The 19,139-nt window shown below is 45.8% G+C and overlaps 1 protein-coding gene across 1 annotated transcript; it reads right to left on the bottom strand.

Annotated features, from left to right (window-relative positions):
• Positions 1 to 1,279: 1,279 nt before the first annotated feature.
• AMH (anti-Mullerian hormone) lies at positions 1,280 to 16,852 on the bottom strand. The gene is given in 6 exon segments (XM_054979664.1): positions 1,280 to 1,315; positions 1,317 to 2,235; positions 5,340 to 5,529; positions 10,913 to 11,036; positions 12,228 to 12,406; positions 16,261 to 16,852. Coding segments are annotated over 6 exon segments (2,040 nt in total).
• Between the last annotated feature and the right edge of the window lie 2,287 nt (positions 16,853 to 19,139).

The following is a 19,139-nucleotide window of genomic DNA, read 5'->3' as shown; positions in this document are numbered from 1 at the left end:
AAAAAACAAGATGTGGAAAATTTACTTTGTTTTCTAGATGTTAAAACACAGGGTGGAAAGGGTCAGTCATATGGTTACCTCTTACCTAGGAGACAGATATGGAAACACCACAAAAGTTTAGTTTAGTAAAGAGATTTAGCACAAAAGTTTAGTTTAGTAAAGAGATTTAGCAACTCAGACTCAAGATGTCTGCTGAAAGAACCTTTCACCTTCCGCAGTAGCTTCAATCCGATTCTAAATGTATGTTAAACAAAAATTTCAAAAAATGTTTTTGAAAGCTCTTTGTGCGTGTTTCTTTTCCGTTGAATTGGCAGAGCGCTGGAAAAGCAAGGCATATGGGATCGTCATCACGAACAGCATCGCCTTCCTAAGGATCTCTGCTATTTAAAAATCAAGGATTATTTGCCTTATGGTTGCAAAGAAAGTTTTGAAAGCACGTGGACAGCGACCACAGAAATCTCAGAACCCCCAGAAATATGATTCAGGTTTTGAGGGCAGTATTTGAATTTCAGTGAGCCAGCTCCCACCCACCCCCCACACTACCATTATTTGCGATGGCTTCTTTAACTGTTTTTGAAGATTATGGGGAGAGAAAAATCTGGTCTCTGTAGTCCTGTTCTAGAATAGAAGTCAGGAGGCTTTTGGATTTCATGAAGGATCCCGCTATAACCTCCCTTTTAATTTAGCTGAGGTGGGGCATTCAGTGCATTGAGTATTTCACTGCCCTTCCCCATGACTCACAAAACGGTAAAAAGAAAATACAGAATATATTAGGCAGATTTGTTCATTGCGCATACTTTTAGGCAGGTTGCAGAATTTAGTTTTTCTCCAAGCAGAATTATTTTTGCTTTTAACACAGAATATACAGCCTTGAGGGAATGTTGGCGCAGGGGTGGGGGGTAGAGGTAGACACACAGGCTGTTTCCACAGGACCTTCGAAGGATTGCCCACTCACCGAACGCTGCTGGATTTTCCGCTTCATTCCACACGTCTCCGATTTCAAAACAGTAGCAAGCTGTTTGGCTTCCGATTTTTTCTGTGCCTTTTCTGAGAACGCACTTTCCTGCCGTCCCTGAAAAGGCGCCGACAAAACGGAAGCCAAATAGCCTGCAACCGTTTTGAAATTGGAGACGTGTGGAGTGAAGGGGGAAAGCTGGTAGCGTTCGGTGAGTGGGCTGTCCCTTTAAGGACATGTGGAAACGGCCACAGCCTAGACCAGCGGCCTTGAGCGAGGCACGCTTCCCTGGAAAGCCAGGGAGGACTATTTTGGGTCCCTTTTTTACCTGCAGCCACATGCCTCGGCCACCATATCGGGGGTACCTCTTAACTTTCAGCCCTTGGTCATTGGTAAAGGTTAAAATGACACTTTGGGAGTATTTCACAGGGACACAGCAAGGGGCGCGCTGAAGCGGGAAGCCCTGTTCGTGCATGCGCAGCAGGAAAAGAGTATGGCTGTAGTAGTCGGGGATGCGGGTGGACAGTGGACTTCTGCAAGGCCCAACACAGTTGTTGGCATGGTACCACTCAGGAAAGATGATGTAGCCCATGGAGACAAGATCAATCCGGAGCTCTCGCAGCCTACAGTAATTCTCCTGCTGCTGGGTGCTGCGATTTGCCCGGGGTGCCTTCTTCGACTCCCGCCAGTGACCCCGCACAGCCTGCAGAGCTTTCAGCAGCAACAGGCTGTGGAGTTTTCTCAGGCTACTTGTTTCTTCCTGCTGGTCAGTTGCTCTGGAGTCACCACCAGCCAGCCCTGGCATGGAGCCAGAAGGGTAGTAGCAGAACGCAAGAAGGTTATGGAAGAGGCCAATGTTCGCTTGGAAGGATGGGATATCCTTCAGTTCCTGGATCACGGAGCTCAGTTTCTCCAGCATTTGTCGTAACAACTTGCCCTCCAGGTACTGCTGGCCCAGCTCTTGCTCCATCAAGGCCTGGCTGTCCTCGGGGAAGAGCACCACCAAGTGATCCTCTGACTGGACCAGCCACTCCAAGGCCACCTTCTCTGACAGGTTGAGTGGCCAGTGTGGGAGGGCCTCCACTGTGTCGAAGTCCAACTGGAGGCGTGCCCTGGAAGTGGGAGGCGGCTTGCCAAAGGGCCTCAACACTTGATTGACAAACTGAGAGAGGGCCTCTAAGAACTGCCCGGTGCTCATGGGTGCCGGTGCCGAGATATTCCTGTGGCTGGTTGTGGTGTTGGCAGGAGGTGCTTTGGCTATGCCAGAGGCCGGCAAGCTGCTGCAGAGACAGAAAACAAAATCATGAAAGGTTCGTGTCCATGATGTGTGCCTTGTTCTTATGGAATGTTCTTTCTTGTCTCTGTGCATACATGCAGAACATCTAGGGTTGCCAGCCTCCAGGTGGGGCCTGGAGATCTCCCAGAGTTACAACTGATCTCCAGTTTCCTTGGACAAAATGGCAGCGTTGGAGGATAGACTCTAAGGCATTGTGGGGAGTAGGGATACCATAACCCCTGTGGGGGCGGGGGATCCCCCACCCCCGCCTCCGCCTCCACCCCTCACACCCCAACCCCACTTACCTGGCTGGAGGGGGGCACTGCACACTCCTGTGCACAGCGGCCGCCTGGATCGGCCCAGTTTGGCCCGGATTAGGATCGCTGTGGAGCGCGGGAGCGCTCCTGCACTCCACAGTGGCTCAAAGCTGGCCTGATCCATGCCCAAACAGGGCAGTTTTCAGTGCTGCGGAGGGCAGGGGCGCTCCTGCCCTCCACAGCTGCCCAAAACGGGCCCGATCCATGCCAAAATGGGCTCATTTTGGGCCTACTTTGACATGGATCAGGCCTGTTTTGGGTCACTGTGGAGGGCAGGAGTGCTCCTGCGCTCTGCAGGAGCTCAAAAGGGGCCCGATCTGCACTAAAAGGGGCCCGAAACGAGCCCGTTTTGGCACGGATCGGGCCCATTTTGAGCCACTGTAGAGGGCCCTCCACAGTGGCCGTGATCCAAGCCCCTGTGGAGCGTGGGCGTGCTCTGGGGGGGCGCCATGTGATTATGTCACTTCCCGGAAGTGATGTCATCCCGCTTGCGGGAGCGTGCATCCCCCTGCCAGGAAGTTAAGGGGGCCTGGCAACTGTAGTGGGGAGATCCCTCCTTCCCCCAAAGCCTTCCCTCTCTTCAGGAATCTTCAGGAATTTCTCAACTTGGAAGATGTTTTTTGGGGACAGGAGGGATCTTAGTTGGGTTATAATACCAGAAAGTCTACCCTTCAAAGTAACCATTTTCTCTAGGGGAAGAGATCTCTAGTAGTAGTAGTAGTAGTAGTAGTAGTAGTAGTAGTAGTAGTAGTAGTAGTAGTAGTAGTAGTGTGCTAATATACTGTCCTAGACATATTAGTACCCTCCAAAGAGCGGTGAACAAAGTCTGGGAGAGGCGTGGCTCACCCAAGGCCACCTGCTGAGCTCATGGCAGTCATGGGAGTCAAACCAACAGACTGCTGATTCCCAGCTCAACTACTTAACCCCTACGCTACAGCAGCCCTCTGTAGACTGGAGATCAGCTGTAATTCCAGGAGATCTCTAAGCCCAGCCAAGTGATTGGCAACTCTAGCAGTGTCCTCCCCTTCAAGTAAAAAGAACCAGCCCCCATACATCTAGCGCTAGGCAAAGGGGTAGTTCCTAATTCAGAACGTTTGTGACTTACTTCCAAGATGGATTGGTTCCTGGCCCTCCTCACTTTTGGAAATCAGGTCCTAAGATCTGATGATTTTTTAAAAAATTAAACATTGTTTGCAAGTGATCTAGTTTTAAAGATGTCAGGACAGGGTGTTTGTTCACCTGTCAAGCTGAACAGAAGAGATGAAGTGGGTTTGACACCAAGGATGTGACCCACCTCATCATTCCGATAAAGTCACAAACAATAGAATAAAAACTTGTTAGGCTTTTATGCTGAAGTAGGGCTGTCAGCTCTGGTTTAAGAAGTTTCTGGATATTTGGAGGCAGAGACTGGGGAGGGCAGGTTTTAGGAAGGGGCACAGGAGCACCCAAAAATAAGGGTGGAAATACATGATACTAAGTACCTGGGGATGCTCAAGTGAAAGATTTTATGTGTTGTCCTCAACTCACATGAAGCTTGCCAACTCACATGAAGCCTGCCACTTGCACGTGCGTTCTGCTTTCACAGGAGCTCTCTTTGTGTGATTGCAAGTGAGTCGAGAGGGCAATTCATCTGTTTTCACTGCCAAGAACAAGTACTGTAGGCTCCTTTGATTTGTCAGTTGGCAAGGTGTGAAAAAGTGACAAGATCTGCATTTCAATGAATGGATGTTGGAGGTGGAGGAAACTGGGAATTTGGCAGTTGTAAACAGAGAATTTCCTTGTCAAAAATAACTACAGGGGTAGCAAAGAAAGGCATAGCCAGAACTTTTTCTTTATAGAAATGTAATGCAACAGTTGGCATCAGTTTCAAACCATATTGTTATCGGAAGGGAAAAATGGAAAACACTGGCGCCTCACAATAAATGGGATACTTTCAGCAGTTGAGGAGGAACTTATATCGCAGGTGTGAATGCACTCACATGGAGCAAATGGAAGTGTGACTGTGAAAGTGAGCACATGGGAAGTTGGATGGGAAACACATGCAATGAAGTGCACGTGAGCATCCCTAGGCACTTCATAACATGTATTTCCACTCTAAGAAAAAGGGTTGGAACTAGACTAAATGTCTCAATGACAGAATGAAACTTGCCCACCACAGTCACTGATCACTACAGTACACTGCTTCTGGGAGATAAAGGGACCCTGAAGAGATCTCCATAAATTACAACTGATTTTCAGCTGACAGATCCTAGGATTGCAAAGAAGTAGTTCTATGGCAGGAGTCTCAGAGTCTCTCTACACATTACTAAGTACCTAGGGACACCCAAATGTAGGATTGTATGTATAGTCCTCAATTCACGTGCAGGCTGTTCTGGCTCTGCACACATGAATTCCGTTTTCATGGAAGCTCCCTTTGTGTGACTGCATCTGCAAATGATTCTGAAGGGCAAATCCTCAATTCAGCTCTGTTTCTGCTGTGAGAACAAGTACTGTAGGCTCCTCTGAATTGCCAATTTGCATTTCTTTAAGGTTTGAGAAAGCATCAGGATCTGCATTTCAATGAATGGATGTGGGGGAAACTGGGATACCTTTAGCAGTTGATAACAAACGTGTGAATGAATTCACACAGAGCAAACTGAAATGTGACCGTGCAAGTGAGTGCATGGAAAGTTGGAGTGGGGACACGTGAAATGAGGTTCACTTAAGCATCCCTAGGTACTTAGTAACGTGTAGAGGGACAGAGCTGCATGGCCTAGCTACATTAGGCACGTCTAAGGAGAGCACCACTCACCTGGGCTCTAGATATGGGGCTGTGTCCACCACACCTTTGGCAGCAAGGAAGGAAGAGGGTACAGCAGCAGCAGTGACATCATCAGGCCTCTGGTTGGCCACTAGTAGCACAGATGGGGTCATACGAGTGAAACATTTTTCATCAAAACCAAAAAGTAGATCCTGGGCTTCCTGGGGCGAAAGGGCCACATCTGGGGACGGAGTGGTAGAGAAGGAAACCATTAATGGAAAAACAGCCAAGAAAGTTTGTCTCCCCTGCCCCTTTATCCTCAACTCCTCCTGAAGTTTTATTGTTAAGAATATTAGGTCTGTCACCCCTGCTAAAAGAAATCCGAGCCAATTAATTGGACTAAGGGCCGTTTTCACACGTCTTTAAAATAGCGCAATACTCATGGAAGGTTGCCGGCTTCGCTTGTGGCTGCCTGCCTCTGATTTGTAAACAGATGGTGTCAAAAATCATGCAAGGAGGCCAACAGCCTTCTGTGAGTATCACACTATTTTAAAGACGTGTGAAAATGGCCTAAATCTGCATGTATTTGCATAGGAGAGAAACGCAATACTTTTAAAGAAAAACAGACACTTTCTATTATCTGCCCTGAGCCCGTTTGCAGGAAGAGCGGAATAGAAGTCCGATAAACAAACAAACAAACAAACAAACAAACAAACTAACTAACTAACTAACTAACTAACTAACTAACTAACTAACTAACTAACTAACTAACTAACTAACTAACTATTTCAGTTGGTACATGGCCATCATATTTGCAACGATAATCTGTTACATTTTAACAGACTGATTTTCCATTCACAATTTGGAATTAATTTTTATTGCGAGAGGATTCTTAACTAGCTGAAGGGGTTTAGGATTAATGAACATTGATTGCTATATATTAACTAATATATTAATTCTTCTTAATTATCGGGTGGAGGTGTGTTTTAAGTAATTATTTGTTGATTTTGCTGTAATCAAAATGCTAATTGAAAAAAAAAGAAACAAAATACAGGAATTCTCCCGTGTCTCAAATAAAGAATGACTAGCCTCTTCCTAGATTATTTCTTAAATTTTAATCCCATCCATGCCCCCAAGCAAGAGAAGGCAGAATATCTTGTCCTCTCCCTTTTTTTTCATTTTAAAACTCAGTGAGGTAGCTTAGACAGCGACTGTGTGACCAGTCCAAAATAACCATCAAATGAAATGGGTATTCAAACCCAGAATTCCCCAGTTGTAGTCTAACACACAGGTCCCTACACCAATTCTCTAGATCAGATGCATTTATTTATTTAATAAATACTTACACTAAAAAAATACAATTAAAAAACCTGCCTGATTAACCAAGCACTTTTTTCCCAATCAAAGCAGGGAAAATAACTTAGAGGTATTTCAAATATCTCTCTGACCCCTGTGGGAATAAGAGAAAATTGTTTTAAGAAGTACTTTCAGTGGTACTTTACTCCGGTTAGATGAGCCAAAATCTGAGGAGATTCCAAGATGTGTTGGAAGTGTAGAGAAATAAGAAGAAATCTGTTTCATTTGTGGTGGGAATGAGAATAAGTTGTGTTATTGGAACATGGACCATAAAGAAATAGAAAAGATTATAGACTGTTATTGCAACCAACTCCAGTTATCTATTTATTGCGTATAGTTTTAGGTGGGTAGCCATGTTGGACTGCTGTGGAACAGCAGGATTTGAATCCAGTTGCAGCTTAGACATCAACAAGATATTCAGGTGTAAACTTTTGAAAATATCTTGTTCTCTACAGTTCTCTTAAAACCTCCTGTTCTATTTATTGAGTGAAGCCCCTCTTAATTTTTTTAATGTTATTTTGGCAAAGCATTTCATTATTGCTGCCATGACGACATTAGCACAGTTCTACAGTCAGTGAACTATCTCACCCAAACAACAGTGGTCGGAAAAGGTTGGGTTTGTTATGAAAATTAATAAAATTACAACTTAAAAATCTATGGGGTTGCAAAAACTCTGGACGAAAGTTTGGTTGCACTTTATATAACATTGGAATCAGTTTAGTTGGATTTTAAGTACTAAGGGGGAGATAGAATAATGGCCTATAAGTAAACTATTAAAAACTTGCCCTTTTGTAATTTATTAATTAAAGGAACTGAAGTTTTATAAATGAAAATAGCGATTCTTTCTTTTGTATGTTGGAATCCTCTTTTTTCTATGTAACTTTTATGAACCGTTTTGACCCCGTTACAATGAGAGATACTCACAGGATTCTTGCATCGTACTTGTGCACTAGACCCTTGTCCGTCCTGGCTGCTAAAATCTTATAAAAACCACATAAATGAGCCCTTGATGTCTCCCATAAATCCAGGGCTTTTCTTCTGGGAAAAGAGGTTGTGGAACTCAGTGGTGGAACTCAGGACCGCACAATGATGTCACTTTGGGTCAGCTGGAACAAGGGGGGGGTTAAAGTTTAAATTGTCCTCGGCGAAAATGGTCACATGGCCGGTGGCCCCGCCCCCTGATCTCCAGACAGAGGGGAGTTTAGATTGCCCTCCGCGCCATGGCGTGTTGGCGATCTAAACTCCCCTCTGTCTGGAGATCAGGGGGCGGGGCCACCGGCCATGTGACCATTTTCAAGAGGTGCTGGAACTCCGTTCCACCGCGTTCCAGCTGAAAAAAAGCCCTGCATAAATCAGTCATTAACTCAGGGCACCACATTACTAGCAGAAAATAGTGAAGACTTGAAACAACTACTGATGAAGGTTAAAGGAGAAAGCACCAAAACAGGATTACAGCTGAACATTAAGGAGACAAAAGTAATGACTACTGAGGAATTACACAATTTTAAAGTTGACAATGAGGAAATTGAAATTGTCCAAGTTTTTCTATTCCTTGGCTCAATCATCAATCAAAAGGGAGACTGCAATGAAGAAATCAGAAGAAGATTGAGACTTGGAAGAGCAGCTGCGAGGGAGCTAGGAAAGATCCTTAAAGATGTCTCTCTGGGGATCAAGATCAAGATAATCCAAACTATGATATTCCCCATTACAATGTATGGATGTGAAAGTTAGACAATGAAGAAAACTGACAGGAAGAAAATTGATTCAGTTGAAATGTGGTGCTGGAGGAGAGTTTTGTGGATACCATGGATGGCCAAAAAGATAAATGTGGGTACTAGATCAAATCAAGCCTGAATTGATGGTTGTTGTGGGTTTTCCGGGCTGTATAGCCGTGGTCTTGGCGTTGTAGTTCCTGACGTTTCGCCAGCAGCTGTGGCTGGCATCTTCAGAGGTGTAGCACCAAAAGACAGAGATCTCTCAGTGTCACAGTGTGGAAAAGATGTAGGTCATTTGTATCTACTCAGGAGGGGTGGGGTTGAGCTGAGTCATCCTGTAAGAGTTTCCCAGGGTGTGGAATGCTAATGGCGGGAGGCTTCACTGTATCCTGAGGAGGTTCTTTTGCATATGGATTGGTACTTGATGTGCTAATCTTCTCTGCAGGGCTATTGTCGGGGATAGAATGTTTTGTTAGACTGGTGTTTTTCAGAACTGGAAACCATGCTCTGTTCATTCTTAAGGTTTCTTCTTTCCTGTTGAAGTTTTGCTTATGCTTGTGAATTTCAATGGCTTCCCTGTGCAGTCTGACAAAGTAGTTGGAAGTGTTGTCCAGTATTTTGGTGTCCTGGAATAAGATACTGTGCCCTGTTTAAGTTAGGCTATGTTCAGCCACTGCTGATTTTTCAGGTTGTCCAAGTCTGCAGTGTCTTTCATGTTCTTTTATTCTTGTCTGGATGCTACGCTTTGTGATCCCGATGTAAACTTGTCCACAGCTGCAGGGTATACGGTATACTCCTGCAGAGGTGAGGGGGAACGTCAGGAACTACAATGCCAAGACCACGGCAATACAGCCCGGAAAACCCACAACAACCATCGTTCTCCGGCCGTGAAAGCCTTCGACAATACATCAAGCCTGAATTCTCCTTAGAAGCTAAAACGACAAGACTAAGGCTATCATACTTTGGTCACATCATGGAAAACAAGATTCTCTGGAAAAGTCAGTAATGCTGGGAAAAGTGGAAGGCGGTAGGAAAAGAGGAAGACCCAAAACGAGAGGGCTTGACTCAATCAAAGAAGCCACGTCCTCCAGTTTGCAGGGTCTGAGCATGTCTGTTAATGATAGGATGTTTGGGAGGTCTTTCATTCATAGGGTCGCCATAGGTTGGAAGTGACTTGACGGCACATAACACAAAATTTAGGGCACCTTCCGTCGCCCACTCAATGAGGTGGACATCTGCCCATACTTAAAAAACCATCCCTAGACAAAAGTGATGTGGCCAGTTATGGTGACCCATTCTCTAATCTGTCCTTTCTGGGCAGAGTAATTGAGAGAGCAGCAGCAGCAGACCAGCTCCAGGGCTGCTTGAACAGCGCTTGTGCTCTGGACCTCCTTCAGTCTGATTTTAGGCTGGGCTACGGCACAGAGACATCTCTGGTGGCTTTAGCAGATGACCCTCATCTGAATATAGACCAAGGACATGCTTCTTAGTTGTTGCTTCTGGATCTATCTGGAGCCTTAAATGGTGTAGATCATGCCATCCTGTTGAGGCATTTGGAGGCAGAAGTAGGAAACAGGGGATGTGCCTTGGACTGGTTTAAACTGGTCCTCAAAGAATGGACTCAAAAGGTTGCTGTTGGTGACCAGCTGTCTTCTGTGTAGGAATTATCTTTTGGGGATCCAAAAGGTGCAATCTTATCCCCCATGTTATTCAACCTCTACATAAAACCTGTAGGAGAAATCATTCCTAGCTGTGGAGCTATGGTACTGTCTGTTGATGGAGATATGCTCCTACTGAGTAGCATCCACATAATTAAATATGTCATGGTGAATTAATTATGCTTTGTTTCAACAATGTTTTTCATCTCTGTATTCGGATCTATGCTTGTGTTCAAATTTCTGCATTCTATACTCTTATTGTATTTGTTCGCTGAATATTCTAGCTGCGTTGACCATATTAACTTCAACAGGGTAATCCACCTTGAATCTCAGCAAGAAAGGCATGCATGCATGCATGCATAAATAAAGTTTTGATCAATGTTCTGCCTATCATTACAGAGAATAATAATGAGAACCTAGCAAAGAGTTTAAAAAACAACAACATCAGGAGCTCAAATGGGGATCTGGGAGACCCGAGTTCAAGTCCCCGCTCTGCCTTGGAAGCTGACTGGGTGAACTTGGGCCAGCCACTTTCTGCCTAACCTACTTCACAGGGTTGTTATGATTAAATGGAAGATGAGAGAAGTAAGTACAGCATATGAGCTCCTTGGAGGGAGGTGGCCTAAAATCATAATTGATAGAGAGACATTGCTTTTTTTCCTGCTCTTATGGCAGGCAGAAATTCAACAATGCTCCTTTTCCCAGTACAAAAATAAAGCAAGAGGGGGAAGCTTTCTCTTTTGAATTTCCACCTGCCAAGCCAATGCTCAAGTGCAGGAGCCCTGCCAGAAAAGAGAGGGGCTCCAAAGGCACTTCTGTGCAAGACCAAGTTAGAGGTGCTTAGGCAGTGGGGGTCATTTGGGGAACTCATGTGGAATCCCCCTCCACAGCATACCCCTGTTGCTGTGATGTCTGATGGCCAAGGAGACTTGGAAGCTGAGCTGGCCAGGAATACTTCTTCCTGACATCAGCGAGCCCTTGAGGACGAGATACCGTGTTATTCCAGAGAGGCAGATAATCTGGAAAAGAGGGTGAGAAGAGAAAAATGTAAAAATCAAGAACTAAAGCAGAAGCATTTTCACCTCCCTCCACCCCATCTTTTCCTGTGCCTTTAAAAGCAGCACAACATGCAGAAATTCAGCAGGTGAAGTTGTTCCCTGTTTCTTTACCACCATGACAGCAAAAGCTTCCACAGATGGATTTCTCATGGCAGCTTTTAAGCACAAAAGCACCCAATCATAAGAGAACGGGCTGGATCCAGGCTAAATTTTCCAATGGCAAAATGAAACTTGCCCATCACAGTCACTGTGACAGTCACAGTCACAGTCACCAAATGCTTCTCCTGAAGGGGACCCTGAGAAGATCTCCTAGGATTACAGCTGATCTCCAGACCACAGCGATTGGTTCCCCTGGAGAAAAATGGCTGCTTTGGAGGGTAGACTGTATGGCATTAATTATACCCTGCTGCGGTCACCCTCCTTTCCCCAAACCCTGCCCTCCCCAGGCTCCACCCTCAAATCTCCAGGAATTTCCCAATCCAGAGTTGGTAAACCCTATGACTGAATGAAGTTAGATATCTTGAACAATAGTAATTAAAATAGATAATTTATAACAAAGTGTATTTAACTATAAGTTATATTACATGAGAGAGGTGAGCAGTGGAAAGGGGAAACTGGTAGAAACTGCTAATTAATCCTAGAAGCCCAGAATTTATGGGGAAGAAGAGGTTGGAGGGACCTTGGTGGGACATAATGCCATACAGGCTGATTCCGCACATGTTGGATAATGCACTTTATCAATTGTTTGAGGTGGATTTTTTGTTCCTCACACAAAAAAATCCATTCCAAATGATCTATAAAGAGGATTGGAAGTGCATTATCCAACGTATGCAGAATCACTCACAGTCCATCCTCCAAGTCCGCTATTTTCTCCAGCAGAACTGACACTGAGATCGGTTGCCATTTCTGGGAGATCTCCAGGCTCCACCGGGAGACTGGCAACCCTTTGGGAAGGTAAGACCATCCTTGCTAGATGATAGCAAATCTAATTTCCTAGATGTTTTTGGGAAGCCCCAAAGTTAGGCCATGAATGTAGTGTTCGCAGGTAGACTTCCTCTGTTCATGGAAGGTCCATTGACCTGTCATGGCAAATAACCATGGGTTTCACCAATGCCTTCCGTGAGATGCACAGAACCGGTTTTCCAAGCTTACCTGCTTTTGATGGAGGCCTTCCCCTCCCACAAGGTACTTCTTCCTGGGGCTAGTGGATGCCCCTTCCTTTCTCCCATGGTAAAAGACAAGTAAGGCATGCTGAAGCGGGCCGATGGAAGGCTCCACTTCCTCTGGAAAAGTCAACTGAAACCTCAGCTTCGTTTCATCCTTCCACTGCACTGGGGGAAGAGCAGGTGAAAAGGAACCACGTGTCAAGCCCAGGTCTTTGTGCCAGGGCAAGGTATCATTCCAAAGGGCAGACAATATCATTAAGAACAGAATATTTTAAATGCCTCATAATTAAAAATACCACCAACGAGACTGAATGGATTGAGATATCTTCAGAAATAATAATTAACAATAATGTGTAACAATGTATATTCCACTCAAAATGCAGCAAAATCACACATTATATCTAGGATATATGTACGGATGTGAAGGCTGGACGGTGAAGAAAGCTGACAGGAAGAAAATTGATTCTTTTGAAATGTGGTGCTGGAGGAGAGTTTTGCAGATACCGTGGACAGCCAGAAAGACAAGTAAGTGGGTATTAGATCAAATCAAGCCGGAATTCTCCCTAGAAGCTAAAATGACAAAACTGAGGCTATCCTACTTTGGTCACATCATGAGAAGACAAGATTCTGTGGAAAAGTCAATAATGCTAGGAAAAATGGAAGGCAGTAGGAAAAGAGGAAGACCCCAGACAAGATGGCTTGACTCAATAAGGGAAGCCACGTCCTCCAGTTTGCAAGATCTCAGCAAGTCTGTTAATGATAGGACGTTTTGGAGGTCTTTCATTCTTAGGGTCACCATGGGTTGGAGGCAACTTGATGTCATATAACACACACATTTTTATTCCAAATTTCCTTCAAGTTGCTCAGGGGAATGCTAAATATGTAGCAACTGGCTCACGGCAGGTGAAATTTTAATATGTAAACATTATAATACAGGGATAACAATGTGACCTCAGGGATGGTGTAAATGTTACAACAATTTCATAAGAGAAGCATTACGGCAGACTCTGGCATGGTCTATAGAGGCCTATCTTAATTCCAAAATTTATTTATAGTTAAGTAAAATCATGAACCAGAACAACTGTTTTTGACTTACTCATTCACAGAAATCTTTACAGCATATATATAGTGCTACTGTCTTGGTTTGAAATATTCTTGGAGGCCTCCTATAGTCCAACAGGCAGAAATCTGGTAGGTAGAACTTTCCTTCCCCTTCATGGGTAGTGCCGGGATTCTCAGGTGTTCAATTTCAGCCTCTTAAAGGCACAGGTCCCAAGCTGAAGAAATGCACGAGTGAGAGTTGAGTATATAGAGACATCTACTGATGGGGGCTCCAACTCTCAAAAGCGCATACTCTGGAATCTAGTTGATCTTTAAGGTGCTATTGGACCTGAATCTTGCTCCGTTGCTGTACCATTGTTCTGAATTCAGTAGCTCTCATGTCTCTCCCTACTCCAAACTTTTTGAAGTTGCCCTTCTTCTAACTTTTTCCTATGTTGTGTCCCCCTCACCCCACTGACAGGTTCCAGATTCTCTTGGGCACTCACATGTGCACAACCCAATACTGTAACCAGAAGGTGGGAAGAAAACAGGACATTTTTCACTCCCCCTTCCAAAAAGAAACTATGCACTGGAGATCCGTCACTGTTCCTGGCCTCCCCCTTCCCAAATCGGGCTGGTCTCATGGGTGTACTGGGGAGACTGTAAACCTGCCGTGAGCCAGTGGCTGTCTCCTGCCTGGGTGGCCGTTCAACACATCAGAGTTTGGGCTGGGAGGGAGTTCTAACTGCCTTAGGGTTGTATCTTTCCCTCTCAGGAATATCTCTCCCCCCTTTCAGGTACATCTCCCAGATGCAGCCCTCTCCCCAGCTCATTTGACCAGCACTGCCATAACGTTCTAGAAAATCACAGCACCCCCCCGCCCCACAATCCCACATTCTGTCTAAATCGACTGTCATGGAGCTTCCCTGTCTGGAGTCAGAATCGGGATCCATCCTGCTACATCCTGTCCCCACCACCTGGCAGTTTTTCTCTGGGACTCAGCACCAAACAGCTTTTCTAGGGTTGCCAAATCCAAGTTGGGAAATTCCTGGAGATTTGAGGAGCGGAGCTTGGGGAGGGCAGGCTTTGGGGAGGAGAGGGACCTCAGTGGGGTATAATGTTATAGAGTTCACTCTCCAAAGAAGCCACTCTCTCCAGGGGAACGGAACTCTACAGGCTGGAGATTTGTTGTAATTCTGGGAGGTCTCCAGTCACCACCTGGAGGTTGGCAACCCTAAATAGGGTTGCCAAGTTCAAGCTAGGAAATTCCTGGAGACGAGGTGGTGGTGGGGAGATGGGGCAGGTGAAAGTCAATGTGGTATAATGCTAGAGTCCACCCTCCAAAGGGAATTGACCTCTTTTCATCTGGAAATCAGTTGTAATTCTTGATCTTCAGATCCCACCTGGAGGCAGGCAACCCAATGTGGGATTTAATAGATAACTTCTATGAATGTGGTTTTTCTAGATCCAGGCCCTGTACTTTTAACAGCTGCCTACCAGGCAGAAATTCAACCTCTTCCGGCAGTTCTTTCCTGCCTAATAGGAAATACAGTAGAGGCTCTGTGTTTGCGGTGGAGGGGGGAACCCATCATTCATTCTTCTCCCTCCCCTTTGTGAGCAAATGGCTTGTTCTTAATTTGGGCAGCCAATAACTAAGAAAAGAGGGAGAAACGGGGGCACCTCCCTGCCCCTGCCCCAAAGACGCAACCAGAGGCGTCTCCTAATGCAGAAAGGACCTAGTTAGGCTTGCCTCAAAATTAACAAGACTCCAGGATCACAACAAAAACGACTGCAAAAGAAAATTCCCAGGGGACGTGTGACCTCTTCATAATGTTCTGAGCAAAATATCTACAGGCCCTTCTGTTTTTAATAGTGGGGGCCCCTGCAGAAGGTCTCTGCTTCCATCTCTGTTATCTCCAGGTAATGGATCAGGCTCTTGACTGCCTGCCGCCAGAGCAGACAAGACTGAGCTAGACAGGGCGAGGGTCTGATGCGGTAGAAGAAAGCAGGTTCACTGGAGATAGGACATAGTTATTATTATTTATTGTTAGGATTATTATTTATTATTACAGTGTAGTTGTTAGAGCCCCTGCCCCCCAAAGTAGGAAAGTAGTCTAAGCTAAGGGCAGCGTGCTCTGTTCTCCCCTCCCCATTTTTTTCTTGCTACAATCCTGTGGGGTACAGTAGATTTAGATAATGTGACCAGCTGCGTAGAGATCAGCACCCCATCTCTCCTTGCTCCTAATTTGGCCCCAAAAATTCTGCCCTGCAATGGACGAAGGCGGGTCCACCTGTGCAAGAAAAAAAGAGGCCCAAGCTTATCAAACAGACCACACCACTTCCAGCTGCAGGGGGAGAATCACACATTGGAATGCCCCCTGCAAACAGTAACCAGCACTTGAAACTTATGTAGAGGTAGAACCTTGTTCCCTGCTCGGCTAGTTTTCTATTTGCAGGGAGCTTCATATGCAAAACAATATTCAAAGTTGGAATCCTCCCCCGCTCCCATTACATTATGAAATGGCACAATCTTGCACATGTGAGCCAGGCCCAGGCTCCTGCCGAGAAGCACCGAGCATCTGATAAGCTTGCTGTGGCATGATGTAGCGCTTTGGCCTCTTTTCCAGCGACTGGTAGCCTGGGAACAGTGAGGGGGCAGAAGTTTATCTATTGTTCCTGGGGAAACTGCTCTCATCTGTTCCAAGTTGAAACAGAGAGAAAGATATTATGTACGGAAGCTGATGAAAAAGGCAGAAAGCAAGATGAGAAAAACTGCATCCATTTGCAGAGAGTAAAAACAGGACACATGAAGGAAGGAAAAGCATGGGAAGGGAAATAAATAGTAGCAGCAGTGATAAGTCAAAAAAAGATTCTGCCTGGCGTATTCAGATCCGTTCCATCCTGCAATGGAAAACATCGTGACAACTTTATAATTCAGATTGGAAAAACCCACCTTCCTCTTTTGCTCTCCCACCTACCTTCTTCCAGATGGAGGAGGAGAAAGCGGCTGTCCCCTGGGTCAGCTAGATACCCGCCAATGTGCTGGAGAGACGAAAGGAGGGAGTGAGGAATGTCTGGGGGACACATTCCAAACTCCTCCAGATCTCCGTCACTCCAGGTGGACCTGCTCAGTGCCTTCAGGAAGCTGCTCTCGTGGCTGGTGAGGAGACCCACCACCTCCAGGTGGTTGGGGGCCCGGTTACCTGCCCTGTCCAGTTTCACCCTGCACACGGGTTCCTCTGGGCCTCCGTTGGGCCAAGCCTGGATGTTGAATCTGGGCCATGAACTCCAGGGCTTCTCTTCTTCAGCAAACTGCAGGTGAGGACTCGTTCCTTGGAGGTCACCCTCTGGATCGTTGGCAGCGACCTTCAGCCTTGGTCCTCTCCAATCTGATGTTCTTGCAAACCCCACAGCTTCTTGGGTTTCAGATTGTCTTAAGGCAGAAACTTCAGGTTGTCCCTGCCAGGTTTTTCCACCTGCCAAGATCCCTTTTCCAGGCACAGAGATGGACACGAGTAATAGCAATAATAGCAACGTTCCCAGGGGAACCCCTTTGAGAGTGAGCTGCATGGTCAACTTCCCCGGAGAGCAGATCCTCCAAGACTCCGGAGACGTTCAGAACCAGGCGAAGGCATCCTTTGGAAGGGGGGAAAAATGCCACGCATGGGCTGGCCTGCTCTTTCAGGCAATGTGTCCTTGAATCCGACAACACAAAACTACCTCCCTCGAGCAATTCAAAAAGCACAACATGTAGCAAAGGAGGGGTCTGCTCAAAGAAGCCGTTCTGTTCTATTTTCAGCTTTCATATCTCTAATCAGGACTTTTTTAAAAAATGAAGGCCATCAGGAGAGTTCCAGCCTCAACTCCCAATTAGTTTTTATGCCCCCTCCTCAAAACAGGACTGAAGGGGCGGGGGGTGGGGGGGATTGCCAATTGTCTAGAAGCACACATCTCCCCGGATGGACACAGATGTCTCGCCCACATTATCTCCCTAAGAGTTTCAAAGATTGGCATTCTGAAAGAAACTGTATTGTGTTATATACCAAAGGGAAAGGATGCAACCTACGGGCATATTTGAAGTTATCGAGAAAGTGAGGGGGTAGGGATAGCTGCCAACCTTGATGGCGTTCAAAGGGTCTAGCCAATTTCATAGGTTTGTCAACAGCTAAACGGAACCGCAATGTTCAGAGGCAGTGTACCTGAACACCAGTGGCAACGGGCTTGCAGGCTCCCTTGGACAATGGGTTGGGCGCAGAATGCCGGACTAGATGGACCTTTGGTTTGATCTACCAGGGCTTTTCTTAGGGCAGGGGGAAAAAACTTTGTAGACTGCTGGATATACAAAGGGGCTTGGAGAACGTGGAACTAAATGGTCACGTAAGTCAGGGCCAAAGCATATACATTTACTCTTATTTTTTATGTTATATAAGGACAGGAAAAGCTGAAGGACCTGTAGTGCTGAAGAAGGGGGAATCCTTTTTAGGAACTGAATATTGTGAGGCCCTTTATATTGTGCAATAATAGAAACCTGTTTACTGGACACCAAAAGGCAAAGATTTGATCAGCTTGTCAGCATCTTCTATACTCCTTTGGGCTTTTTATGGTCATAGATCCAGAGGAGTTAGCTGTGTTAGTCTATTGCAGGGCTTTTTTTCTGGGAAAAGAAGTGGTGGAACTCAGCGGTGGAACTCAAGACCGCACAATGACGTCACTTTGGGTCAGCACGGAGGGCGGTGCAGAGGGCAATCTAAACACCCCTCTGCCTGGAGATCAGGGGGCGGGGCCACCGGCCATGTGACCATTTTTAAGAGGTGCTGGAACTCCATTCCACCGCATTCCCGCTGAAAAAAAGCCCTGGTCTATAGTCATAGTAAAGAGTCCAGTAGCATCTGATGTAGAGAGCTGTGGTTTTCAAAGCTTATGCTACAATAAAGTTGGGTAGTCTTAAAGGTGCTACTGGACTCTTTTGTCATCCCAAGCTCCAAAACTCATTAGTTGGTTACCATCATTGGTAACTAACCTCTCTTGCCCCCAGTGGCTTTTCCTTCCACTCAAACTACTGCGTCAATTTTCAAGCACCGAAACCTGCATGCTGAGCAGCTGAAATTATCCCGAACATTCTGTGACATTTCGGCAGCTCCACCAGTGGCAAGGCGGCAGCAAGCTATTATTAGCTCCATGTATCTGAACCTGAGCACGGCCCCCTATGGGATTTTAAAAAATACAAATGTTGGGGGGTGGGGGGGAGCCAAGAATGGAGATTTTTCTGCAAATCTGGGAATCACACATTCATTTCTCAGAGAACTGGCTGGGAAAAGCTTGCCGTGACAAGGGGTCGCAGCCCACAAATCCATCTCATTGGCTGTAGCACTTCCCCCCATGCATACAGCCTTCCCCTGATCTGGAAGGCACCAGGGAAGGTGTATTGTGTGGCAGGGAAATGCTACTGCTTGTGTAATAAACCCGCAAGATCCAGCCCAGTGAACTGCTGAGGAGTCAGATTAGGCTTTTGCAGTGAGCGTGAAACCTTGTTGCACTTTAAAGAATACCCGGTTTATTGTGGCAGAAGAAACCCCTTTGCCAGATGCGTGAAGTGTACCCTCAGCAGTTAGCAATATAGGTATATATGCTGGAAAACAGAACCCGACTGGACTCCTTTAGCAGAAAGGCAGGCTACAACTAATGTATGTAAACCACACACACATACAAATCCATGGTTATAGAAAGCAAACAGCAGGGTCAAAAAGCCAAGAGAGGAAGCATGACCTGTTTATGTAAAACTCAGATACATTCAAGAGAAGCACGCTGACCATTCACAATGGAGATCAGGTTCCCGAATTTTGCCAAGGTGATTCCA

The sequence above is a fragment of the Eublepharis macularius genome, chromosome 5, assembly GCF_028583425.1.
Source record: "Eublepharis macularius isolate TG4126 chromosome 5, MPM_Emac_v1.0, whole genome shotgun sequence".
In the NCBI taxonomy this organism is placed as follows: domain Eukaryota; kingdom Metazoa; phylum Chordata; class Lepidosauria; order Squamata; family Eublepharidae; genus Eublepharis; species Eublepharis macularius.
This window is presented reverse-complemented; position numbering and strand designations above follow the sequence as displayed.